The 26,812-nt window shown below is 45.6% G+C and overlaps 1 protein-coding gene across 3 annotated transcripts in view; it reads left to right on the top strand.

The window, feature by feature from the left end:
- cep131 (centrosomal protein 131) overlaps window positions 1–24,800 on the top strand; it is a 34,051-nt gene extending 9,251 nt beyond the window's left edge. The window contains exons 6-27 of one of the 3 annotated variants that reach the window (XM_029120414.2): window positions 840–944; window positions 1,170–1,352; window positions 2,291–2,414; window positions 2,662–2,778; window positions 3,207–3,447; window positions 3,674–3,774; window positions 3,929–4,108; window positions 4,267–4,458; window positions 4,580–4,717; window positions 4,929–5,054; window positions 5,198–5,314; window positions 5,571–5,600; window positions 7,326–7,428; window positions 7,555–7,756; window positions 17,162–17,269; window positions 18,994–19,111; window positions 19,623–19,697; window positions 20,328–20,470; window positions 20,969–21,146; window positions 21,757–21,953; window positions 22,217–22,277; window positions 23,585–24,800. In XM_029120414.2, coding sequence (XP_028976247.2) covers window positions 840–944; window positions 1,170–1,352; window positions 2,291–2,414; window positions 2,662–2,778; window positions 3,207–3,447; window positions 3,674–3,774; window positions 3,929–4,108; window positions 4,267–4,458; window positions 4,580–4,717; window positions 4,929–5,054; window positions 5,198–5,314; window positions 5,571–5,600; window positions 7,326–7,428; window positions 7,555–7,756; window positions 17,162–17,269; window positions 18,994–19,111; window positions 19,623–19,697; window positions 20,328–20,470; window positions 20,969–21,146; window positions 21,757–21,953; window positions 22,217–22,277; window positions 23,585–23,656 — 2,911 coding nt within the window. In that variant the 3' untranslated portion in view covers window positions 23,657–24,800. The remainder of the gene's footprint in view (window positions 1–839; window positions 945–1,169; window positions 1,353–2,290; window positions 2,415–2,661; window positions 2,779–3,206; window positions 3,448–3,673; window positions 3,775–3,928; window positions 4,109–4,266; window positions 4,459–4,579; window positions 4,718–4,928; window positions 5,055–5,197; window positions 5,315–5,570; window positions 5,601–7,325; window positions 7,429–7,554; window positions 7,757–17,161; window positions 17,270–18,993; window positions 19,112–19,622; window positions 19,698–20,327; window positions 20,471–20,968; window positions 21,147–21,756; window positions 21,954–22,216; window positions 22,278–23,584) is intronic. The other 2 variants (XM_029120415.2, XM_029120416.2) reach the window with 2 other exon arrangements.
- Window positions 24,801–26,812: the final 2,012 nt, after the last annotated feature.

Here is a 26,812-nt window from a genome sequence, read left to right as displayed (position 1 = left end):
ATTACAAAGCCTGGCCACTTGGACTAAAAAACTTCACATTGAAAAATAAAATCTAAATACAAATCATAAAATGCTACTTTCTTTTTTAAAATAATGATGTCTTGATTAATTTGTGTAAGGGAAAAAAAAATTCACAGCCTTTTGTGCCAGTAATTCTGGAGGTCACTGTGTCTGTCTGACTGTATCCTAGTGGTCTCTGTCTGTCTGACTGTATCCTAGTGGTCTCTGTCTGTCTGACTGTATCCTAGTGGTCTCTGTCTGTCTGACTGTATCCTAGTGGTCTCTGTCTGTCTGACTGTATCCTAGTGGTCTCTGTCTGTCTGACTGTATCCTAGTGGTCTCTGTCTGTCTGACTGTATCCTAGTGGTCTCCGTCTGTCTGTCTGTTTTCTAGTGGTCTCTGTCTGTCAGAATGTATACTAGTGGTCTCTGTCTGTCTGTTTTCTAGTGGTCTCTGTCTGTCTGTATCCTAGTGGTCTCTGTCTGTCTGTCTGTATCCTAGTGGTCTCTGTCTGTCTGTCTGTATCCTAGTGGTCTCTGTCTGTCTGTCTGTATCCTAGTGGTCTCTGTCTGTCTGTCTGTTTCCTAGTGGTCTCTGTCTGTCTGTCTGTTTCCTAGTGGTCTCTGTCTGTATGTCTGTCTGTATCCTAGTGGTCTCTGTCTGTCTGTATCCTAGTGGTCTGTCTGTCTGTGGGTGTTGGGGGCTGTTCACCACATATTTTATAAGGACCAATAGCTGTTTTTTAGAAATGAGTTCTGAAAACACTTTGGTGTTCCGAATAGTTTGTCAGAGTTTTCTATGTTAGGATTGGTGATTACATTTCTCCCTGGATCTATTAGGAGTAACAAGGGGGCTGTGGGGAACTCTGTTACCACCATCTTACATAACAACTATTCTGACCAGCCCCTGACTCCGAAGAGCTCCAACCAGAAACCATCATTCAAGTGAGTCAGTAATGACATCCATTTTTTGACTCAATACTAAATATTTTATGGCGTGCATACTGTCTGGTTCTTCAATGGTTTAACTACTGCTTTAGTAAGAGGTCTTCAAATGCATTTTGAGACAATTCTTATGTAAAAATGTTTTATCAATATATTTGATTGATTATTAATAAATTCTCATTGATCATTAATAAATAGTGTAATGTTTCTCTCTGTGCTCATCAGTAACATTCTGAAAGCCACTGTAAATGATGAGGGCCCTCTGGAAAGCAGCTGTCTGACCACCAAGTCGCAGAAGAACTTCTCCTCGTCCTCCTCTACGTCCAATAACAACACTGCCCAGCGCAGCCCCCGAGGATCTCCCAGCATGCCCCGCAGGAGAGAGGTCACCGAGGAGGAGGCCGAGAGGTTAGAATTCACTCAGCAACTCAGAAGCACAAACACATTTACACCAAGTTCCAGGCTACATGGCTAAAGCAAGTCACCCTGGGAAAAGCCTTCTCCCAGATATGCTGGCGCTGTCCAATTTGTCCAGCTCCTTTACGGAAACCAGACCAGATCCGGGACCAAGCTCCTCCCAGTTCCATGTCAAGTGTTAAGTCTTGTATAGACTCGGTCTATCATCATAAAAATATAGCCAGAATCAAGTGCCTGGTGTCCCAAGAAGACCCAGAGAAGCTCATCCATGCTTTTATCTCTAGTAGGGTTGGCCTCTTAACTGGACTCCCCAGAAAGGCTGTAAAACAGCTGCAGCTCATTCAGAATGCTGCTGCTAGAATGTTAACCAGGACAAGAGAACAGAGCACATCACTCCGGTTCTTAAATCTTTGCATTGGCTTCCAGTCAGTTACAGAATAGATTACAAAGTGGTTCTTTTAGTTGAGAAATCACTGAATGGTTTAGGACCTGAATAGATTTCTGATATGTTTGAAGAATATAAACCAAGCAGGGCTCTTAGATCCATGAAAACAGGTCAGCTAGTAGAGCCTAGAGTCCAAACTAAACATGGAGAAGCTGCATTTAGCACTAATGCTGCACACAACTGGAATAAAATACCAGAAGATCTTAGATGTGCCCCAAACGTATACATTTTTAAATCCAGGTTAAAAACACTTCTGCCTATGACTTTCTGTTTTCTTATTGAAATGTTATTGTTGTTTTATTATTGTTTATAGTTTTTATTCTAGTATTTTTTATTCTATAAGTATTTTTATAATTCTCTTTTTCTCTGTGAAGCACATTGAATTGCTTCCATGTATGAATTGTGCTATATAAATAATCTTGCTTGCTTGAAGGTGGTTTTATGAATTGCGTCAGTGGTCCCTAACCTCTGGGTCTGTATGCAGGTTCATCCAGCAGGTTAACCAGGCCGCCGTGACCATCCAGCGCTGGTACCGGTTCCGTGTCAGGGGGCGGTCACACCACACCAGCCAGGCAGCCCTCAGACTCATCCTCACCACCAAGAGGAAGGTGATCAACCGGACTTCATCGAGCCACGCCGCTCAGCCACCATAGTTCAGCCTGTTGAACCGCTCATTCTGCCTCTGTAGAATAAATGTTATAGTGGTCGTTTATTGCCCTTATTGCCCCTACTGCCTGTACTGCCCTTATTGCCCTTACTGCCTGTACTGCTCTTGGTCTCCAGTCAGTGCATGTCAGAATGTGATCCATGTAGGATTTTAACTGTATTGGACTGTATGTGTAAAACCTGCAATAGGAACGAGAGCAGAGAGCAGAGGAGGAGAGGTCCCCAGAGGTGCAGAAGAAAAAGGAGGAGGACAGGAAAAGGATTCGTGAGGAGAAGGCTCGCCTAGCACGCCTCACGGCCATTCAGGTATTGAAGGGAAACGCTAGATGAACCTCCAAGTTGTCTCCTCATGACTACCAGCTAACTGACTCTGTGATGAATCACATTACAAAAAACACCTTCCTGACAAAGATCTTTATGGAACCATAACAAGCGTGAGGTTGGCATAGAACCAGTCCAGATCCCTCTCCAGCTTTAATAACATCTGCTCTTGTAGAAGACATGCATTACAGTATGTGATTGTATCCCAATGTCATCCATGCTTTAAATCATTTTATTTGATTAAAAACTCCATTTGGCATTCCTGAACTTAATCTGCAATATAAATGTTTCTAATTATTTTCACCCGTGCCCAAACATCTTCTAGACACCCGTGTCCAACTGCACACATTCCATCCCACTTCCTTGTCTCAATTTCCCTGTTAGCCTCCTTAACACCTCCTGGTGTGTTGTAGGAGCTGCATCAGAAGAGGGCCCAGAGGGCTACTGAGGTACAGGTCATATCTCAGGAGGAGATGGAGACCTTGAAGTTCCAGGGCAGCAAGGTGGGCCGCAAGAAATCCCCCAAGACCACCGCCTCCTCCCCCAGCAACAAGACCACCGCCTCCTCCCCCAGCAACAAGACCACCGCCTCCTCCCCCAGCAACAGGATGCCCATCTCTCCCCCAGGCTCTGATGTCAAGGCCCAGAACACAGGTCTTTCTCCTCCTTGGCCTTCCATTGCATCTTATCATAGCAAATTCAATTGAAGCATAGAATATTTGTCCAATTCTGTGTCACTTAAAGGTGTCGCGGAAGGTTGGTTGTGGATTTCAAACATATTAGCAGGAAGCAGATTAGCAGCCAGTCGACGAAGCGTCCTTGGCGGTCGACACACTGTACATATGGACGTTGCCCTCATGTTTCCTCTGTTTGGCTACAGACGCTAACAATGTGAACGTGGTGACCGATCTGGATGACATCACTAACCTGAGAGCACTGTCCCCTGCATTGTCCAATCGCAGAGATTCTCAGTGTTCACAGGTAACTGAACCAGAACTGAACCAGAGATTGTTCAAACAGAGAGATTCTTTGGGATAAAAAAGAATCATTTTCTCATCCTCAAACTTTTATATTGTCTTCCTGTACATTCAGGTTGGTTTAATGTAATCCATGTCCTCATGCTTAATGTCTTCAGGAGATCCTGCAGCGGTCTGTGAGTGTGGAAGATCAGCAACAGGGGGCGCCGTCGAGCAGAGCCCCGTCTAAAACCACCCTGAACGACCTGCTGGACACACTGAAGCTCCTTGAAGAAGAACCAGAGGGGCTGTCTGAACCCAAGAGCTACCGAAAGGAGAAGTACGCCTGGATAGATGAGGTAAGAAGTCTGTCTCTCTGCCTTGGTCCACTGCCCTCAGCAGATCTCTCGGCCTTGGTCCACTGCCCTCAGCAGGTGTGAAGCTACTAATTGTGAGCAGGTGCCCAGTCTGATTTCATCGATCCAGTCTGTACCCCATTACCTCCCTATTCCCTCAGGACGGAGACTCCACCTCCCTGACCACTGATAACCTGGAACGGCATGGCCAGCTGGTCCATCCCCCTGTCCTGCCAGATGGGGGTGCTCTCCTCTCAGAGGCCAAGCTGCAGAGCATCATGAGCTTCCTGGATGAGATGGAGAAGTCTGAGCAGGAGAGGCCTCGGTCAGTGACCTCCGGGTCCCACAAAGAGGTGAGACGTTACTTCAAGAATGCTGTTAATTTATGTATGCATTTAAGAGAGCTCAGCCTTTGTTTTTCTCAACAACCCCAGCTCAGTTGGTCGTGAAGTGGACTGCCCTTGTCTGTTCTAGATGTTGTTGTCCGAGGAGGAGCTGGCTGGAATAGAGCAGGCCTCCGCCACTGCTGCCGAGGTGACGGGCTCCATGATGAGGCTGAGGCTGGAGCTGGAGGAGAAGAGACGCACCATCAGCATGCTGCAGACCGCGCTGGTGGGAACGCCCGCAGCATACATTTAGTTTACATTTTTACCGCAACAACCGTAAAAATAGATAGTTGCAGATGTCATATCAATTTGTTCCAAAATTGAAAAGCTTGTTCTTTCAGAGACTCACTGACATCACCTGAGGGTGAGGTTTGGCTCATCTTTGACCTGCACCTGGTCAGTAGCAATAGTGGGTTAACCTGTTCTGTTCCCCACAGGCCCAGCAGAGGGAGCTAACGGTCAGACATGTGAAGGAGACCGAGAAGGAAATGAACAGGAACGTTATTCTGCAGAAGGAGCAGTACGAGGCCACCATTCAGAGACACCTCACCTTTATAGACCAGGTATGCACGCGCACACACACACACACACACACGTGCTTCCACTAATCTCAAATCATTGCAGAATATCGCAGCCCTTTTTATTCCACTGAATCCCTCAATGCCCTTAACACTGTCTTTCTCCTCATCTGTGTTGGTGTCTGCAGCTGATCGATGATAAGAAAGCCCTGAGTGAGAGATGTGAGGGTGTGGTGGGAGAACTCCAACTAGTGGATCAGAAATACACCAAGAAAATCAGCCAGATGCAAGAGCAGCATGAACTGGTGGGGATGACAGACACTGCTCACAGCACTGTGACTGCTGGGGATGACAGACACTGCTCACAGGACTAAGCTTTTGAGGAGATCTGTGTTTTATCTGTGTGTGGTGGACAGTCTTTCCTGGTCATCATCTTTGTTTAGTGTGGCTGCTTTGCTGTGTTGCTAGTGGTGCTTTTTAATCTGTCTCCTTTCTCTGTTTTTCCTGCTCTTCTACTTTCCTCCTACTCTGTCTGTCCTACCCATTTCTCTCTGGCTCTAGGTTTGGCAAATTCTGGGTCCCTTGTGCGAGGTAACGTCTTCCCCTAACCCCCTCATAACTGCGTCTTGCTCTTCTTTATTTCCATTCCTTCGTTTGTCCTCCTTTCGCCTGTCTATAATCATGTCAGTCTTCTACTGTTTTTTGTAGTGGTCTGTAGACCTGGTGTTGTAACACATTTAAATTCCTGGCCTAGGCAGCTGACTAATCCTGCAGACCTGTCTGTGGCTGTCTGTTGTTGTCTTCAGTCTTTAATCTGACCCTGTTTAAACAATACGTTTCTGTTGTAGTAATACCACAGCACTACCTCTGTTTGATGTAGCTCCGCTGAGCATTATTGTTTGTTTCCACACGGTTTGTGAAATACTAAGTCAACCCCCTGGAAAGTTGTCTTTTTTTTATTCATATATTTGGACACGTATATTTGAGCAAAATTCCCAAAAAATTAATTGATAAAGGTAACCCGATTTTAGAAATCATGCAAACAATTTAACTTTTAAACAATTTTTTTAATTAACCAATTGCTACAAAATGGGTGCAAATTATTAGAAAATCATTAGAGTAACTTGGAGGGGCCAGCTTTCCATAACAATTCGATACTTGGTCTGGTTTATCTGAGCAACCCCCCAAAAATAATTGATGCCCGAGTCTTTAAGTGGTTGCAAAGCTATTTCCAAGCAGTTTTCATTCTTTGACAGATCTATAAATACAGACAATTCCAGACTGCTGGCAATCTACATATGATAGGTTGGGCCAACAGATTCAGCCCATGAGCTGACAGAAATACATCTCTAAGGGAATCTACAGGCCTTTCTTCCTCTGCCCTCCAAAAAAAAAAATTCAAGACATGACTGACGTTTGCTAGGCTACACCTGGCTAAAAGCCGAAACTAGTGGAACTAGGTGGAATTGAGTGGCCGCAATGTCATACGCCATGTTTAGCGAACAAAACAACTGCCTTTGAAGAGAAGAACATCATACCAACCGTAAAGCCTTCTCTGCCTCAGGACCTGGACGACCTTGCCATCGTTGAGTCAACCGTGAATTCCATATTCTACCAGAGAGTTCTTTAGGAGGATGTGAGGCCATCTGTCAAAAAGCTGCGGCTGAGCTGAACATGGATCTTTGAACCGACAATCACCCAAACCAAACAAACAAGCAAAGCCCCAAGAGAGCGGCTCTAAAGAGGAAATGGAGGATTATGGAATAGCAGATCTCAATCCTGTTGAAATGCTGTGGGGTGACTTGAAGTGGGCCGTGGATGAAAGAAAACCTTCCAAAAATGACAGTTGACACAGTATTGAAAGTGGACTTGGCTGAAATGCGCCCCAGTCTGTTATTTCATTAAAAAGGGACAATGTTAGCTATTGCTACAGAAGCTAGTAATGCACCATGCATGTCGATCCATTTCTGTTGAATGATTGCAAAGAATAATCTGTCAGTGTTATGTGTTAAATTAGGTTCCTGTTATCTGTCAACAGTATTGAAGTGAAAATTACTAATCCTTATGTCCAAATATGTGTATTTTTTTAACTTTCCAGGGTGTGTAGTTTACCACTAGACTGCCCGTTGCTGCTTTCATTCAACCTACGTGTGATTTGTCCAGATGGGATGTAAATGTATTCGGCCCTGGTGTGTCTTCTATGAGGGCAGAGAGTGTTGCAGCCGCCTCCCTTTCTGTCACAATAGTGTCTCCTCAGCGAAGATGCTGTTGACTTTTAAACCCGCTGACCAAGACCCTTTTGTACGTCCTCCCCAGGAGATCAAGAAGCTGAAAGAGTTGATGAGCGCCACAGAGAAGATCCGTCGTGAGAAGTGGATAGATGAGAAGACCAAGAGGATCAAAGAGATCACTGTTAAAGGTGATAGGAGGGCTTCAGTTATTCTGGGCCTGAGTTCAAAATGGTCACTTGCATTGAATTACTTTGTAAAGAGAAGCGTATCAGAATTCTGCCACGTTAACCTTTATTTGGGTTTTCTTCTGGCAGGTCTGGAGCCGGAGATCCAGAAGTTGATCTCTAAACACAAGCAGGAGCTAAAGAAGCTGCGGGTCCTCCATGAAGCTGAGCTCCTGCAGGCCGATGAGAGGGCTGCCCAGCGTTATGTTCACCAGACGGAGGAACTCCGACAACAGCTGGAGAGAGAACGGGATGAGCAGTGTCAGAGAGAGCGAGAACTGGCCAAGCAGAGGTAGGAATACCCACGTGGTCACAGAGAAACACATTGTACAGACACACACAACACATTCTGTCACTCTGTCCTGGAGCAAGGCACTTAACCCTAACGGAGCCAAAGTAAACATCTGGAATGGCTGTTCCCCCTGCCTATGGACATCACAAAGTCACCAATTATATCTTTAAAAGAGCCTTGGGAGCCACCAACATGACCTCTGTTTTATTGCTGTTGAGTTTGAGTACATCAGTCATCCAGTTATTCCCAGGACAGTTTCCAAGCAGTTAAGGAGGATTGTGTTGGCAGTCAGTGTAAAAGGCAGCAGAAAGATCAAGAGTCCTCAGCAATGAGGAGGTCGCTCATGACTTCGGCTAAGGCTGTCTCTGTGCTGGGCTTAGCTCGGAACCCCGATTGTAAAGGTTCATACAGGTCGTGATTGGTCATGTGACACTGCACTTTGGTGGCGACGGCCTGCTCCAGAATTTTTGACAGAAACGGGAAGTTGGAAATGGGCTTGTTGTTAGAGTTATCTGGGGCCAGTTCTTGTTTCTTGAGGGTGGGCATGATAGCAGCCATTTTAAGTGAAGGCGGAACAGTGTCAGCCAGCAGAGAACCAATCGGTGTTCACCACTAGAGGGCACAGGAAAGGTAGGCAAGCCTTGAATAGGGATGTGGGCATGGGATCCAGTAGGCAGGTGGAGGATTTAGATCTGGTGATCGACTCTGCAACATGGGTGGCATCAAAAGAATAGAAAGTGGAGACACAGCAGTGTGTGACATGGAGTTGCTGGTAGATGGATTGCATTTGTGACTGAAAAATAAATACCAGGAATATGCCATGTTACTTGTTACAATAAATACCTCTTTCTTTAGCATCCTGGTTTATTTGGTGTTTTATTGTGTGAAGGGATGGAGGTTGGCTGCCGTAATGAGAGGCTTGTAGATTTTGAATGTACCTGGCACATTTGCTGGTGAACCAAAAAGTTTACATAATGCCCTGCCTTGAAGAAAGAAGTGCCTTTATGTCAGTGCCCCACATGGTTTTTAGAAACACTGTTCATTTAGAACAAAACAAAACTTTTGTATGATTTTATTTAGATTTGTTGAAATAAGACGCAATCAGAAGCAACATTTTATTTAATTTAGGCCTGGTTACACAGAACCCGAAATAACTAAACATCGGTATCTTATCGGCATGGGAAGTCTGGTATACTGTCATATGAAAAATATTTGTGATTTTTGAAGAAATATGTAGACATATCATCCTTCAAACATTAGCTATAGGTAGACATATCATCCTTCAAACATTAGCTATAGGTAGACATATAATCCTTCAGGGTAGACATATCATCCTTCAAACCCTAGCTATAGGTAGACATATCATCCTTCAGGGTAGACATATCATCCTTCAAACCCTAGCTATAGGTAGACATATCATCCTTCAAGGTAGACATATCATCCTTCAAACCGTAGCTATAGGTTGACATATCATCCTTCAGGGTAGACATATCATCCTTCAAACCGTAGCTATAGGTTGACATATCATCCTTCAAACTCTAGCTATAGGTTGACATATCATCCTTCAGGGTAGACATATCATCCTTCAAACCCTAGCTATAGGTAGACATATCATCCTTCAGGGTAGACATATCATCCTTCAAACACTAGCTATAGGTAAAGGTGATGTTATTGAAACAAAAATTTAACTTTTATTCATTTTGTTGTGAAACAAATGATAAATATGTCTATTCTGGCTGAGGAAAAGGTTAGGACACCCTACAGTATGCTCTAAACGCTGGTATTGCCCCCTTTAGCTGAAATAACCTCAGATGTTTCCTATAACTCTCGACTGGGAGAAGGTATATCCCACTCCTCTATGCAGACGGTCTTCAGCTGTGTGATGTTTGAAGGGTTTCTTGCAAAGACAGCCTGTTTTAAGTCACCCCACAGCTTCTAAATAGGATTAAGATCCGTGCTTTGACTTGGCCATTCCAGAACTCTTTTTCTTTTTGAGCCATTCCTTTGTGGGTTTACTGGAATGTTTTGGGTCATTGTCATGTGGTATGGTCCACATCCACTCCAGCTTAAATTTTCAAACAGATCTCAGTCTCATTTTCCTCAATCACCCTCTGATACAATAAAGAATTCAGTAGTCGATTCTATGATGGTGAGCTAACCAGGCTCGGCTGCAGCAAAGCAGACCCAAACCATTACATTTCCACCCGCATTCTTTGCAGTTGGTATCAGGCTCTTGTGCTCCAATGCTGTTTTTGGTTTGCACCAAACATGTCTTCTGTTACTGTGCCCAGATTATTCAATTTTGGATTATTCTGTCAATATGTGCAGTCTCACTTGTGCAGTCTCTTTCTGATGCTAGATGCATGTACTTTAACTGTGCCGAGAGCTACCTGTAAGTCCCGGGATGACATTTTAGGATTGTTCGAGAGTTCTTTCAACATCTTCTGGTCTGCTATTGGGCTGAACTTGCTAGGATGACCTGGCCATGTTGGCCATTTTAAATGTTCTCCTCTTCTAAATTATTTTCCAGACAGTGGAATGGCTGATTTCTAATTGTTTGGAGATCTTTTTAAATACCTTCCCAGACTCATAAGCATTTGCAACCTTCTTTCTGAAGACCTTATAGAGCATGACCATGATGATACCGCTTACTTCAACAATCACAAGCAAAGAAATGTCAGAGGTTTAAATAGGTTTAAAAAAGACTGACTCCAAAATCCTCTCTAACGATGTTCTAATCATCTGCACCTGATGTGGGGCACCTGATTCAAATTTTAGGCATTTTCAGTAGTAATAAATATTGGGGTGTCCTAACAAGAAAATTGCATTTCTATTGATTACATTGTACAAATCGTTTAGACAAGACATTTCTTCTGTTTTTCTGTTTTACCTACACCTCTCAAAATTACCTCCACCTCTCAAAATTACCTCCACCTCTCAAGATTGTTGAAATGAATATCAAATGTCCATTATGTTTAAATATGTTGGAAAATAAAATGTTTGTCATGGGGTGTCCTATCTTTTTTACATGACTGTATAAATCTCGGCTGTTGGTATCGGCCATCAATCTTATTGATGTATCCCTAATATAAACAAGCATCAATACAAATATGTAATGTCAAGCCCCCTCTGGAAATGTTGGTCGAATTGCAACCGTTCTGTGTTGTGTACAAATAACCCCTACCAAGTAATTCAGCTGTGTCACATTTCCTCAGCAATTTTAGTGATGACAATAGAATAATTGGAAGGAGCATTTTCCCGATGACAACCGAAACTGGTCCGGCTATTGCTCGGAAATATACATTTAGGAATGTGATTTTGTATTGTGATAAGATATTGTGAAACTGGTCTGGTTGCTTTTATCAACTAGAACATTTAAGAATGCCAAAGGAAAACCCCCACAAATTCCACTGTTACTGCTTGTAGTAAGTCTACACTCCCTTCAACTGCCTGTGCCTTTATGATTCCTACCACTTTCCTGCAACACCAGACTTTCAAGGAAATGTAGTACTAATGCAGTTATTACAGTTGTAAGCCAGGTGAGACCGGTACCAACTGTGAGATTCAGAATGACTTCAGTATGATTCAGCAAACATTTTCTGGACAAAGACCAAAAACAACTTGCCCAGAAACCCTGGTTCTTTGGGGGAATATTGCAATGCGGAAGCAGGGAGACTTTGAGAAGCTTATAGGGTGACAACTTTACTCAGCCTACAATTACAAAGAGTATCTATGTTCCAGTATGCTTTGTGTGGGTAAGTGGGTAATAAAATACATTAGGCCAGTAAAAGTTATAGGTATAGGCCTCAAACCTAAAATGAACACAACAAAACAAATAATGACTGGTCCTTCCTCACTGCCCCTGGAAGTGGATTGATCTGTTCGCGAAGCTGTTACACCAAAGAAGATGATGAAACTGTTGAAGCTTTTTATTAATTAATTTTATTCTTTACATTAGACAACCTCATCCTACATACAATTATACATTTTACAAATGAAAAGTAAAAAGCACTGTCTTTTTACGCTCCCTGCATGTTTTGTTGCTCAGCAACGGTTCACGGTGGTGTGGTTATTACCTAAGGGATAATATTTGAACGTATAAAATATAGTCAGTTATTTTGAGTGGAAATGTTGTTTGTGTAATGTCCCAAAGCAAAGTTTTTGCCCATACAACATTTTCTTTAGGTGTTTTCTAATTGTTCTTGTGTTCTATTGTTGATCTAATTGATCATATTTGGAAAGGACAAAACTTTTGTATGGAGGTTGGCAGGTCATTCTTTGTCATCTTAAGGAGTTTTGTTTCTTTTGCTTTGCTGACATTGAGGGAGTGGTGATCTTCATTCCGCCACGTTGCCAGTTTGCTTAACTGCTCTTTGTATGCTGACCTATCGTTATAGGTTCCACTGCTCAGTTGATGGTAAATTTGATAAGGAATTATGTGGCGGCAAGAAGCCGTGGGTGGACTGGGAGCAGCAGAGGACGCACCCTTGAGTTCCCTCTGGGGTTGAGTTCCCTCTGCGGTTGAGGACTCGCTGGTGAGCTGTTGCCTCTGATGTGGTGTGCGATCATTTCAAGATAGCAGGCTTGAGGTGTGTTGATACTCTTAAAAACAGGATGCAAATATTTTAGTGAGAATTTCCTTTCACGAACTAGCCAGGATTTTTTTGGACCACAAGATGCTACCCTCTGACATGAACACATCCCTCACCGGTTTGAACCACGGTTACAGATCTTCTTTTTTTATTTTTATTATTTATTTTTTTGCACGTAATATATCTTACGAAATCCCCTGCCTAAAATCTACGTAAAATAGTCTACGTCATCATTCTGAGACCAGGTTGGGCTTAAATATCCCTTTTCTATTAGAGAGGAAATTACGTAACAATATAATGAAACAAAAAGGGTTTACTCTTTCTCTTCATTCTTTTTATGTCTGTGAAAAAGACCCTGCTCTCGATATTCCATCAATCTGTTATTGCTGAAGCGGATGTATAGCCGCCTCCTCTTTTTCCAGCCAGTGGCGCAAGATGATCACATGCGTACAATTTGAGTTTCAATTCACTGAAAGATTTGAGATAACAAGCTTGCTGCAATCTTATTTCAAGTTATGTTTTGTCTTCTCTCATGTTATCTTATTTAACAGCTGCCTTTTCATCGCAAATGTGTTATGTTGATTTAATAATAGACGGCTGTCCAGTCGGACAATATTACTGCGCTTACCCGAGACCAGTAGCAATTACGTCAGATCCCACCCAGATCCCAGACAAAAGTTGGAAGCATTCTAATGGGAAGCATTCTTTTGAGATTCCACCACCATCACCATCTTCTTCCGCTTATCCGGGGCCGGGTCGCGGGGGCAGCAGTCTAAGCAGGGATGCCCAGACTTCCCTCTCCCCAGACACTTCCTCCAGCTCTTCCGGGGGGACACCGAGGCGTTCCCAGGCCAGCCGGGAGACATAGTCCCTCCAGCGTGTCCTAGGTCTTCCCCGGGGTCTCCTCCCGGTGGGACGGGACCGGAACACCTTCCCAGGAAGGCGTTCCGGAGGCATCCGAAACAGATGCCCAAGCCACCTCAGCTGACCCCTCTCGATGTGGAGGAGCAGCGGCTCTACTCTGAGCTCCTCCCGGGTGACCGAGCTTCTTACCCTATCTCTAAGGGATCGCCCAGCCACCCTGCGGAGAAAGCTCATTTCGGCCGCCTGTATCCGGGATCTTGTCCTTTCGGTCATGACCCAAAGCTCATGACCATAGGTGAGAGTAGGAACGTAGATTGACCGGTAAATCGAGAGCTTCGCCTTGCGGCACAGCTCTTTCTTCACCACGACAGACCGATACATCAACCGCATTACTGCAGAAGCTGCACCGATCCGTCTGTCAATCTCCCGTTCCTTCCTTCCCTCACTCGTGAACAGGACCCCTAGATACTTAAACTCCTCCACTTGAGGCAGGCACTCTCCACCAACCTGAAGTGGGCAAGCCACCCTTTTCCGACTGAGGACCATGGCCTCGGATTTGGAGGTACTGATTTTCATCCCCACCGCTTCACACTCGGCTGCAAACCGTCCAAGTGCATGCTGAAGGTCCTGGCTTGAAGGGGCCAACACGACAACATCATCCGCAAAGAGCAATTACGTCAGATCCCACCCAGATCCCAGACAAAAGTTGGAAGCATTCTAATGGGAAGCATTCTTTTGAGATTCCTTGTTTTTCAAAAGTGAGCATTCCTCAAGCACATTACCAGGGGTGTAGGTTTCATTGTACATGAGCGGGACATGACCACGTATGATCTCAGTAATTGCAAAGGTTTCTGTACCAAATATTACAGACCTCTTCATGCTTTGTAAGTGGGTAAACCTGCAAAATCGGCAGTGTATCAAATACTTGTTCTCCCCACTGTAGATCAAACATTGCAATCTGGTTCTGCAGGTGTCAGTGTAGCTCAAGTTGTTCATGTCATATCATGTCCTGCATTTGAGCAGGATCACGTGGTGACCATGAGAAGGACCTTGTCATAGCAGGATCAGACGGCCAGGGAGAAAAGCGTGGAGCTGAGGTGAAATGTTGTCTTTAAAGGTGGATAACTTAAATAAAATGTGTTATCTTATGTGTAGCCCATATCTTCAATGTTCATATTTATTTGCAGAACCAGAAGGATGTTGAGTCAACCAGTGTAGTTATGCAAGAGAGTGGTGGAGCTTGGGAGGTGAGGTTGTACCGTACAGGCATAATGTGCATGTAGATCACATTATATCAGCCACACATTGAAATACAGCGGTCTGTATTAGCTCTTCACTAAGAGCACACATCATAGACAATATGTTAACTAAGTAATATTAAATGAAATGGCTGAAGGCTGTGTTTTGCGTGTTTGTTGTAACACAATCAATGAGATGTTGTGTCCATATGTGCACATACTCTTTGGCCATATGCTGTATGTGGACACCTGACCATCACACCTCTATGAGCTTGGTGGCCATCACATTCTAAACCATGGGCGTTTGTAAAAACATGTTCCGGGGTGTGGTGGCACCAGGGCCCACAGTGGGTGAGGGGCCCGTGCTGGACCTCTATAAAAAAGTTGTTTGTAATTGTATTTTATATTAGGTGTTTCTATGTGGTTATCATAGTCAGAATTCAGGATCAGCTTTCCATGTTTATATAGCCCTTCCCAGTTTTTCATCCGTGGGGTGGATCCATGTAGGACGGCTTGCGGCCCGGCCCGGTGAAACCACGCCACGCCATTGTTTGTTCACATCTATGCCCCGGCACATTACTTACAACCGTAAAATCGCTTATTACCTTTTCACACGTATTTGCTATGAGCGTGTGTAAAATGGAAATGTGTGTTTTGTGAATCACCACTCCACAGATGCAGTATTGAAGAGTGGGCTTAAATCCAGGTCATTGTGTTGGACAGGCTAATGGTAACCTTGTTTCTCTAATTTGGATTAAAATGTTCACACAAACCCACTCTTTGGTGACAGTGCATACATGTAAAACCGGACCGACGAGGAACGACCTTTAAAATCTGTTTTCCACCACCACACCTTTTCAGTAGTTAAATAATGAACCTCTGTTTATCTTTAATCAAACTGTACACACAGAGCAGAGATGTGAACTATTCCCTTTTTATTTTGGGTTATAAGTCCACACCCGCACACCAAACCGCCCTACTGCCACTCACCTTCTGCATCTGCTGACAAGCGAGTTCACCTTCACCCGCAGGTGATGTTTGGTTTAACTGAATGGCGACACTGTGGACACACACACTTGGACATTGAAATGGAGAATTGGCAGTAATAACATCGGTGTTGTATTTGCAATTATCTCCTGTCTTAAACTGGAGATAATTAGCTACACAAGGAAACGTGTGTGTTGTACAAAGGTCATGTCACATGTAGTGTGCAGATCCTGTATATAATTTGATCATGTTGTTGCAGGGTCTTCAAAGCTGAAAATCCAAATTCCTGGTGTGTATATACACTTCTCTTTGTAATATGACTATTTGTCATCAATCAAAATGTATAATCAGTTATTTTATTTTCTATACAGATCAAAAGCCTTATGTCCTGTTAAGCCTCAGAACTTTCCTTTACCATTCTGATGCATTTAGTTACTTTGAAATCATAACCTAATATTATATTCTATCCCAATGAAAATAAATAAAAGTTGGCAGGTGATTGTGTTATATTTAAGTACATGATTGGTCGCAGATTATTTATATCAACATGGGCCCAAATCATTTGATGAATCCTAATTTTATTTAGGAGGCAGGGTTTTCTTGGGTTGTTATTTAGGAGGCAGGGTTTTCTTGGGTTGTTATTTAGGAGGCAGGGTTTTCTTGGGTTGTTATTTAGGAGGCAGCGTTTTCTTGGGTTGTTATTTAGGAGGCAGCGTTTTCTTGGGTTGTTATTTAGGAGGCAGCGTTTTCTTGGGTTGTTATTTAGGAGGCAGGGTTTTCTTGGGTTGTTATTTAGGAGGCAGGGTTTTCTTGGGTTGTGATTTAGGAGGCAGGGTTTTCTTGGGTTGTTATTTAGGAGGCAGGGTTTTCTTGGGTTGTTATTTAGGAGGCAGGGTTTTCTTGGGTTGTTATTTAGGAGGCAGGGTTTTCTTGGGTTGTTATTTAGGAGGCAGGGTTTTCTTGGGTTGTTATTTAGGAGGCAGGGTTTTCTTGGGTTGTTATTTAGGAGGCAGGGTTTTCTTGGGTTGTTATTTAGGAGGCAGCGTTTTCTTGGGTTGTTATTTAGGAGGCAGCGTTTTCTTGGGTTGTTATTTAGGAGGCAGCGTTTTCTTGGGTTGTTATTTAGGAGGCAGGGTTTTCTTGGGTTGTTATTTAGGAGGCAGGGTTTTCTTGGGTTGTTATTTAGGAGGCAGGGTTTTCTTGGGTTGTTATTTAGGAGGCAGGGTTTTCTTGGGTTGTTATTTAGGAGGCAGGGTTTTCTTGGGTTGTTATTTAGGAGGCAGGGTTTTCTTGGGTTGTTATTTAGGAGGCAGGCCGTTGACTGACAGGTAGTGTTTCCACTGTCCATGGACTGCAACATATTTTGAGCTGGCACAGCTTGGAAGAGGTTTTGACAGAAAAAGAAGCTCTTGTTTTACAGATCATTCCTAGGACAATCAGGTTTGGTCCTTGCTGTCACCACGTGCATTAACAGTCTAAAGTTTGACACGCTTACCCATTTACTTGTAATTATGTCCAAACTTTGACTGCTACTGTACAAGCAAGCTGTTGTCACAATCTTTTAAGTCTTTTCGAGTCAATTCCCTCTTTTTGCAGCAGTAGCGCAGGAAGTCAATTGTATTTTTTCTTTCTAGGTTTATTGGGACCACAGACATTTGGTTGACCACCTTTCCTCTGTGATGGTCATAGTGCCCTTCTGACTCCCTTTATGATGTGTGCATCAGGTTTGAGAAGCAGCTAGCAGAGGAGGAGATGTCCTTCCAGCAACAGAGGAGGAGGCTCTACAAGGAAGTGTCTGAGGAGAAGGAGAGGCTCAACCAGCTTGCCGCTAGGTATGTTCAAAAGTCTTGGCTTTGCACTGGTGTCCGGTGGTCTCAGAAGGCCGTAAAGTCTTAAGAAATGGTCCTTCAGGGGATTTAACGCTTCATAGTGATGGTTTCTTGGCAGCTTCTGTAAACGTGTTAACATCCTTGTTAACATCCTTCAAAATACGACTTCACCGCAAATACACGTGTCGATGAGGGAATACTATGGGAATAAACACAGTGATTATTATTTGTATAATTATTATTTTCCAAAAGAACCGCATTCGTTAAAATCCTCTTTCTGCGCAAATGCACCAAAAGACAGAAACATTGAAACATTTTGTTGCCCCCGACCAGTACAGATGTATGCTGATGAGCCAAAACTACCTGCCTAATAGGCTGTTGATCCTCTGTGTGCTGCCAAAACAGTACCGACCCACCAAGGCTTTGACTCCACAAGACCCTCTGAAGGTGTGCTGTGGTATCTGGCACCAAGACATTAGCAGCAGATCCTTCAAGTCCTGTAAGTTGAGGTGGAGCCACCGTGGATCAGACTTGTTGGTCCAGCACATCACACAGATGCTCAATCAGATTGAGATTTGAGGAATTTAGAGGCCAGGGCATCACCTTGAACTCTTCATCATGTTCCTCAAACCATTCCTGAACCATGTGTGCAGTGTGGCAGGGCACATTATCCCACTGAGAGGCCACTGCCATCGGGTATACCATTCTCATGAAGGGGTGTACCTGGACCCCAACGACGTTTCCGTAGGTGGCATGTGTCCAGACCCTGGGTTTCCCAGCAGAACATCAGAGCGTCACACTCCCTCCTCTGGCTTGTCGTCTTCCCACAGTGCATCTGGGTGCCATCTCTTCCCCCGGGAAACGGCACTCATGCAGACGGCCGTCCACGTGATGTTAAAGAAGAGGAGTCACCATGGGCACTCTGACCAGTGTGTAACGCAGCCCGTATGCAGCTGGGTGCGATGCGCAGTGTGTTACTCCCATAACCATCTTTAACGTTTTGCAGTGACTTGTGCCACAGAAGACTAAGTTCAGACCAAACAGGATAGCCTACGTCGCCCTCGCGCATACTTGAGGCTTGTGCACTCCTCACACCACTGCTGACCGGGAACGCCCCACAAGCCTTGCCATTTCAGAGATGCTCTGACCCAGCTGTTAGGCCATAACAATTTGTCCCTAGTCCAAGTTGCTGAGGTCTTTACTCCTGCCCAGTTCTCCTGTATCCAAAGCGTTGACTATGAGAACTGATCATCTACCCAGACCTTGACATGTGCCCTTGTTAGGAGATGATCAGTGTTATTCACTTCACCAGTGAGGGGTCATAATGTTTCGGCTCATCAGTGTGTATCGTTCCAGTTCTAAAATGCAAAAGTGTTATCATTTTAAATCAAATCAATAATGTAAATACTGCAGTGCAGATAGCGCAGCGGGCTATTAAATGTGCCAGCTAGCTGTTTACATGCTCCGCGGACAGATGTGTAGGGTTAGGGTTACACAAGACACAAACATGCAAAATTACAATTACCTCCATTAAAATCCCTGGTTTCTAGATATCCTTCTTGGTGGTTTTCTTCTTACTCTCTCTGAATTTAAGAAATCCTCTAACCAGGGTTTTGGGAATAGCAAGGAATTTATTGAAAGTTTCTAGAAATTATGCAATCCTGCTTAAGTATCAGTTGAGCATCTATGAATAAGTAGTTGAACTGTTTCTCCATCCTGTCCTGTAGGCAACGGGCTGAGCTGGAGGACCTGAGGAAGCAGCTGGAGGACAACAGCTCCCTGGCAGGAAGAACCCTAAGAGAGGAGCAGGAGAGGAGCAGAGAGGAACAGGAGAGGAGACACCAGGTAATGGTCGCAATTGTAATAGTAACATATGAAATCTGAGGCGGGGGTGCTGGTGCCAGGGGAGTGGGGGGTGCCAGGGGGTGGGGGGTGCTGGTGCCGGGGGAGTGGGGAGTGGGGGGTGCTGGTGCCGGGGGAGTGGGGGGTGCCAGGGGGTGGGGGGGTGCTGGTGCCAGGGGGAGTGGGGGTGCCAGGGGGTGGGGGGGTGCTGGTGCCAGGGGGTGGGGGGGTGCTGGTGCCAGGGGGAGTGGGGGTGCCAGGGGGTGGGGGGGTGCTGGTGCCAGGGGGTGGGGGGGGTGCTGGTGCCAGGGGGTGGGGGGGTGCTGGTGCCAGGGGGAGTGGGGGTGCCAGGGGGTGGGGGGGTGCTGGTGCCAGGGGGTGGGGGGGTGCTGGTGCCAGGGGGTGGGGGGGTGCTGGTGCCAGGGGGAGTGGGGGTGCCAGGGGGTGGGGGGGTGCTGGTGCCGTTGTTGTAGTAACTCTGTTGCCCTGCCTGCCTGCCTGCCTGCCTGTCCAGGTGGAGATGAAGGCCCTCAGAGAACGCCTGGAGATTGAGAAACAGACCTGGGAGGAGAACTACATGAAGAAGGAGGTGTGTGTGTGTGTGTGTGTGTGTGTGTGTGTGTGTGTGTGTGTGTGTGTGTGTGTGTGTGTGTGTGTGTGTGTGTGTGTGTGTGTGTGTGTGTGTGTGTGTGTGTGTGTGTGTGTGTGTGTGTGTGTGTGTGTGTGTGTGTGTGTGTGTGTGTGTGTGTGAAAAGCACACTAGAAAATGCCCCCAAATGATACATTGGTATTGAAATATGATCGCAGACCCATGATCAGGGATTTAACTACACCATGAGGGTGCCACAAAGGATGAGGTAGAATATCAGCAGCCTCTGGCCCTGTAACATACTATTTGAATTCCCCTGCAGTACAGCCTCACGGTAATGCTGCCGAATTGTGGCCAGGTGTTCATATCTTGGTTGCGGCAGGATCAACAGTGTCTAGAGACCCAGAGGAGGCCGGTAAGTGCCTCTGCACCACCCAGAGGTGGGGATGGGTGGATGTTGAACAGCCTGGCCTTGTCTCCTCTCGCTCTGCCTCGTAGTGGAAATGCGTCTCAAAGCTCAATTGCGGGGGTTGGGAATGCCGCCGTTTGCAGCCTGTGTGTTCCGGTGGAAAAAGGTATCCTTGATCTTATCAAAGGTTCAGGTTTATCTTGTGCGTGGGTGCTCTCCAGGACGCGTGGCTGTTGAGTCGGGAGCGGGAGCTGAAAGAGGAGCTGCGTCGGGGGCGGGACAAAGAGATCGAAATGGCCATTCAGAGGCTTGAGGAAGAGACTAGCGGTGCCCGTGACGAATGTGACCGGGCAGCGGAAAACCGGTTAGTCACCAAATGGGCCACGGTCTTCTTCTTCTTGGTTTCCATGTCCTTGTGTTCGCTAACTTGCTAACTTGTTGGCTGGATTCTGGCGTGTGAGGAAACTCCATGCTGTGGCCTCACAAAGCCAGTTTCACATTTCTCACTGTCAGTCATCCATCAGAACAGTGCTTCAAGTTTAGTGGGTTAAATGTCTTTGCTACTGCTGCCATTGTTACTTACTGAGTCATTTTAGTGATACACATATTTTTGTGTTTTTCTTACACACTAACAGTGTGTATTAATCTGTTGTAATTATACTGCTTAGGGTGTAATCTGCTGTATTTATACTGTTTAATATGTTGTATTTATACTGTTAGTGTGTAATCTGCTGTATTCATAGTGTTTAGTGCTTAATTTGCTATTTTTATATTGTTTGTATCTGCTGTGCTTTTATACTTGGGATATTGCACGATCTTGTCTGACCCTGTATCTGACAGTTTCCGACTGTTTCTCTCTTAGGGTGAAGCGTGTGAGGGAGAAATACGAAGCAGAGCTCAGAGAGTTGGAGCGTTCTGAGCGGTCTGCCCAGGAGAAACAGCAGGAGATGAGGAAGAGACTGAGTGAGATGGAGGGAGAGCTCATCCGGTACCAGACCCAGCTAGGACAGCGAGAGCAAGAGATTGAAGACATCACACAGGTACTGTTGACATCATAAATTCCTGTTGGAGTCCTCTGGAGATTCAGCCCATTGGTCATAAAACTGTGTTGTCCCATGTGGTTGAAATGGTGAAGCATGGAGGTTATGGAGGTTATTAGTTCCAATGGAGGAGCAAAAGGAGTATCAGAATGCTTCTACTGGTCTTCAGTGTGTCAAACACTTTAAATGTATGGATGTCTTTGTTCACCCCCACCCGTCCCCTCCCGTCGCCCCCACCCGTCCCCTCACCCCCATCCGTCCCCTCACCCCCACCCCTCCCCTCCCGTCGCCCCCATCCGTCCCCCCTCCCTTCGCCCCCATCCGTCCCCTCCCGTCGCCCCCATCCGTCCCCTCCCGTCGCCCCCATCCGTCCCCTCCCGTCGCCCCCATCCGTCCCCTCCCCTCACCCCCACCCGTCCCCTCCCGTCGCCCCCATCCGTCCCCTCCCGTCACCCCCATCCGTCCCCTCCCCTCGCACCCATCCGTCCCCTCCCGTCGCCCCCACCCGTCCCCTCCCTTCACCCCCACCCGTCCCATCCCCTCACCCCCATCCCTCCCGTCGCCCCCATCCGTCCCCTCCCGTCGCCCCCATCCGTCCCCGCCGTTCCAGATCCGTGATAAACTGACTGAGGAACGTCGCAGCCTGGCAGAGGTGATCAGGCAGGAGTTCGCTGAACGACTCGTTGTGACAGAGGATGAGAACAAGCGGATGAAGATGGAGACGTCAGAGATCAGAGCCCGGCTGAGGTTGGAGGTGGAGAGGGTCACCAGAGAGAAGGAGGATGAGCTGGCTGAGGTCCACCAACGGTACGGATTGAGGAAAGGTTACGAGAACAGGAGTGGGATAGAAAAGGGAACCAAGTCTCCAGTAGAAACAATCTCAGTGGAATATCATTGTTTCATAAACCATTAAGTTGTCTGATATTTACACTTACTATTATTTTTGTCACCTGTACAATACCATAGTTATTCAGATAATACTATTAAGACATAAACACGAATCATGTTTGAGAGAACGTTGAAAGGGCTTGTCATGCAATTCCATTATCTGGTCTGTTTGTTTGTGATAGGGTAAAGTCGGCCATCTTGAAGAAGGAGGAAACTGTGGCCAGTCTGAGGAAGCAGCATGAGGTACTTCCCTTTTATATTATTCTAATCTTGACCAGAAAGTTTTTTTGAGCTCTTCTACATTTTTAGATTTTTGTCACAGATCTGCACACAGTACGTCATAATACTGCATAGAATCTTTTAAATGATTTAGGAATTGAAGTGAAATGCCATTAAATATTCAATCACTTTATTATGAATAATCCAAATTGGACTCAAATGAATCTGCAAACCCAATTGTCTTGGAGCGTCCTTTAAATGTCTTGAATTGATTTGGAGGTGACATTTGGCCAGTTCGATAGTGTGGACGTGATCTATCAAAGTCCAATAAACTCTGAATGGTGAGCCATGGGGCATGAAGGGCCTTTGTCAGAGGTGTGACCAAGGACCCAGTGACCTCTGACTGAATGGTGAGCAACGGGGCTTGAAGGGCCTTTATCAGAGATGTGACCAAGGACCCAGTGACCTCTGACTGAATGGTGAGCAACGGGGCTTGAAGGGCCTTTGTCAGAGGTGTGACCAAGGACCCAGTGACCTCTGACAGAACTGAGTAGTTCTGAGTAGCTTATCATCCGTCTGACCCCATGCCTACTGGGATGAGTAGTGCCATTCATCATCCGTCTGACCCCATGCCTACTGGGATGAGTAGTGCCTTTCATCATCCGTCTGACCCCATGCCTACTGGGATGAGTAGTGCCATTCATCATCCGTCTGACCCCATGCCTACTGGGATGAGTAGTGCCATTCATCATCCGTCTGACCCCATGCCTACTGGGAAGAGTAGTGCCATTCATCATCCGTCCGACCCCATGCCTACTGGGACAAGTAGTGCCATTCATCATCCGTCTGACCCCATGCCTACTGGGATGAGTAGTGCCATTCATCATCCGTCTGACCCCATGCCTTCTGGGAAGAGTAGTGCCATTCATCATCCGTCCGACCCCATGCCTACTGGGACAAGTAGTGCCATTCATCATCCATCTGACCCCAGCTTGAGAAAATCTTGCAAAGGTAATACAGAATACCAAAGAATCAAAGCTTTAATTGCTGACAAAGGTGCCTCTAAAACTTTTCTTTTCAAGTGGCTGAATTATTTTAGATTTCTCTGCAAAACCATCTTGCAAACAGTTTTACCACTATATCATTATGAACTACTATGTGCAGATGAGTAACCAAACATTTACTGTATTTTTATTTAGACTTAGTAAAAAGTGAAAAACCTCTTGGTTTGAATGCTTCCTGAATGCTCTGTAGAGGGAATAGTTTCCAATGTGGAACACCGAGCTGAGTGGATAATGGCTTTCTTAAACCACGCCCCTCCCCTCTCATAGGCTGCTCTGAAGCGGGCGGACCACCTTGAAGCCCTATTGGAACAGCAGAGGAAACAGCTGCTGGAGAAGTGACTGACAGGAGAGTGGAACTTGAACACCTCCTCTTCCGCCCTCGTTGCTACATCCATCTTGTCACTTAGAGCTGTCCTTCTTCTCCCGGTGTTCTTTCAGTGGTCTGGTGGATGTGTTTTTGCTCTGGTCTCTGGAGCTCTTTCAAGCGGTCTACCGAGCTCAGAAGACCAAACATACAGCCTGCAAAACAGGCCTGGCTCCTCTCTTTCTATTGCTCCCCTGTGGCTGGATGAGACATTGTCTGCTGTTTTCACGGCCTCTGAGAAGGAAGGATTGGATCTTTATGACCCAGAGGACCGGGGCATGTTTGGCTGGACTGAACCATTCTCTCCCTGGGCTAAGGGGGGTTGTCTTGTTTAACTCTGCAGAGGCCCAATTTCAGGACTGAACCATTATACCATCTCTGGAATGTATGTGAATCATAAGCCCCCCTAAGAGCTGAACTCCCTCCAACATGGACACACACACACACAGACGCACACACCCTTTCCTCCTGTCTAAGGAGAGACTCCGCCCCTCCCCCCCACTGAGTTGGACATAATTGCTCCAGATGTTCTAAGCCAGCCAAAACCTGCTCTGTGCTGCTGTGAATAGAGGGTGGAGGGGGTTGTTCTGGGTAGAAGGTGTGTGTCAGTTCCCCTCCTTGACCCCTGTGGAGGTCCTGTAGTGGCTCTTTCAGAAAGACGTCAAAACGTGTCTGCAGACTGAGGTGGGGGTTTGTGCCTGAGGCTCAGTAGTCTCCTTTGTGTGACTTACAGATGTCTTTTGTCGTGGTTGCCCCTCAGGGCTAATGCTAATTACAGGATCCACTGCTTTGGCTTCAAGGGCACCCCCTCACAAGCACACACCACCCACCTCCCCCAAGTCACAAGCTCAAGCTCTTTTGTGTGACAGAATCCCAGGCTTGGTATAGACTATGTTTATAGTGTGGGTTTTAGGATGTGGGTGGAAGAGTGAGGGCTGAGGCACTGTAGGATGAAGAAGAATGAAGCAGTACGACAACAGTGAACCTAACAAGTTGTCTTGAAGTGCTGCTGTAAGAAAGGAAAAGTAGGATACGAGAGATGAAGGAATGTGCTTAGGAAGTGTTTATAGGATTAGCAGAGACTGGATTGAAATGGCTATAGGGGGCAGGGAGTGTTTATGGGGGGGGGGGGGGGGGGGGGGGGGGGCAGGGAGTGTGTATGAGGGGACGGGGGGGTCAGGGAGTGTGTATGGGGGGGGGGGGCAGGGAGTGTGTATGAGGGGACAGAGGGGGGGGGGCAGGGAGTGTGTATGAGGAGGCAGGTATGAGCGGTTTTTATGGAAGGGGGCCAAAAGCAGCCTAGAGGTTTAATGTGACCCGAGACCCGAAGCCAAAAGACCCCTAGAGACGATGGGACTTCAGAGGAACTCTTCAACTGGGTTAATTACATTATCAGCAGATATCCTGGCTGACACAGCACTCATTGGCTTTGCTGGTCTCCCAATTTGTTTTGTTTTCTTTAAATACTTTAATGCCTTTTATTTGTTAATACCTCTTAAAAAGTGAGATGTTTCTGTGCCACTCAAACTGGAGACTGTTGAATTCAGAAATGTAACACCAAGCTTTGTTTTTTGCAATGTGACAGGTTTTCTGGGATTGTCTTCGGGGTCGTGCATCTTATTTTAAGATATTTAAATGTTTCATATTTATTTTTTTATTTATTTGTATTTTAGTTTTGGTTTGATTTCATGTTCCTGCAGCTGATTTGCCATGTGTTTAATCTCTGTTTGAGTGCTGTGCGCAATTTGACAGTTGGAAGGACCAGTTGACCACAGTGGATAACTGTGTGAAACCAAAACGGAAGTTAGTATTTTTCCCTTCATTACAATGAAAGAAGCCCTATGCCAAAGTGGGGGTTATGTGGCTTTTCTTTCACTACAAATCCACCCCCAGTCAGAGCCTTCCAGTTAGTGAAGCTCTATGGTGCCATTAGACGGAGGTGGGTTTGAAGGGTATGTCAGGTGTTTCTGATACCAGGCAAGGTAGACTGCATCAGAGGCTCAATATTGTGGCTTTTTGGGATTGTGAGTTTTTAATTGGGGGAGCGTCAGCAGCTATGCAGTTTCTGACTGAGAAGGGCAAGAACGTAGCCATGTTGTCACATCCTGTGTTTTCATCATATTGAGTGGAGACGATTCAGCAGATTCTGTTTCTGCTCCAGACAGATTGACTGCTGGTCGGTTTGGTCATTGTCGGTTCCGAAGTACTGACCCAGAGGATAGTGTTCTGTGTTAAGTACTGACCCAGAGGATAGTGTTCTGTGTTAAGTACTGACCCAGAGGATAGTATTCTGTGTGAAGTACTGACCCAGAGGATAGTGTTCTGTGTGAAGTACTGACCCAGAGGATAGTGTTCTGTGTGAAGTACTGACCCAGAGGATAGTGTTCTGTGTGAAGTACTGACCCAGAGGATAGTGTTCTGTGTTAAGGGAATTGGGTGTGATGTGGGACTGGTTCTGAAGGGGGCATTGTGGGGTGGCCAGAGGTAAGTGGAGGCTGACTGTTCCCAATAAAAGACACAGTTTTTGACCAGGTTCTGCATAGGAATCTGATCCAAATGTAACTCTGGCCTTTGTGTGTTCCACTGTGGATGGATTTACTCCCACTTCAGCCTGGTGTCACCCTATGGAAGACACACACACACACACACACACACACACACTTCCTCATTCAACTACCTTTTTGCGTTGAATATGAAATCTGACCTTCTTAACAAACCACTACATCGGTCTTCTGATTTTGTCTATTTTGTTAGCTTGTAGCTCCTGGTCTTATCTAGGACCTGTTTTTGTTACTTTACTTTTAGGTGATGGGTTAATACTTTGGGATGTTTTTCTTCCCATTTGATCCTCAGTCAAAAGATAATAAAGAAAAGCCCATTTGTAAGAAACCCAGTGCCTTGTGTCTTGATTGTCATGTAGTTTTGGCCACTGTGACTATCTTGTTTTGTATCTCACTCTCTAAGAACGCAGTGTTGAAAAAAATTCAGCAATCAATCATAAGCCATATAATTACATTTGGAATGTAGCTTTTGAAATGAACTGGAATTTCAGTTAGTTTGCACTTAAAGAATCCATTATAAAAATGTATCTGCAGTGCGGCGTTAAACTGGTTTCCTGCTCTATTCACAAA

Source organism: Esox lucius, chromosome 6 (assembly GCF_011004845.1).
Source record: "Esox lucius isolate fEsoLuc1 chromosome 6, fEsoLuc1.pri, whole genome shotgun sequence".
NCBI classification, from domain to species: Eukaryota; Metazoa; Chordata; class Actinopteri; order Esociformes; family Esocidae; genus Esox; species Esox lucius.
This window is presented reverse-complemented; position numbering and strand designations above follow the sequence as displayed.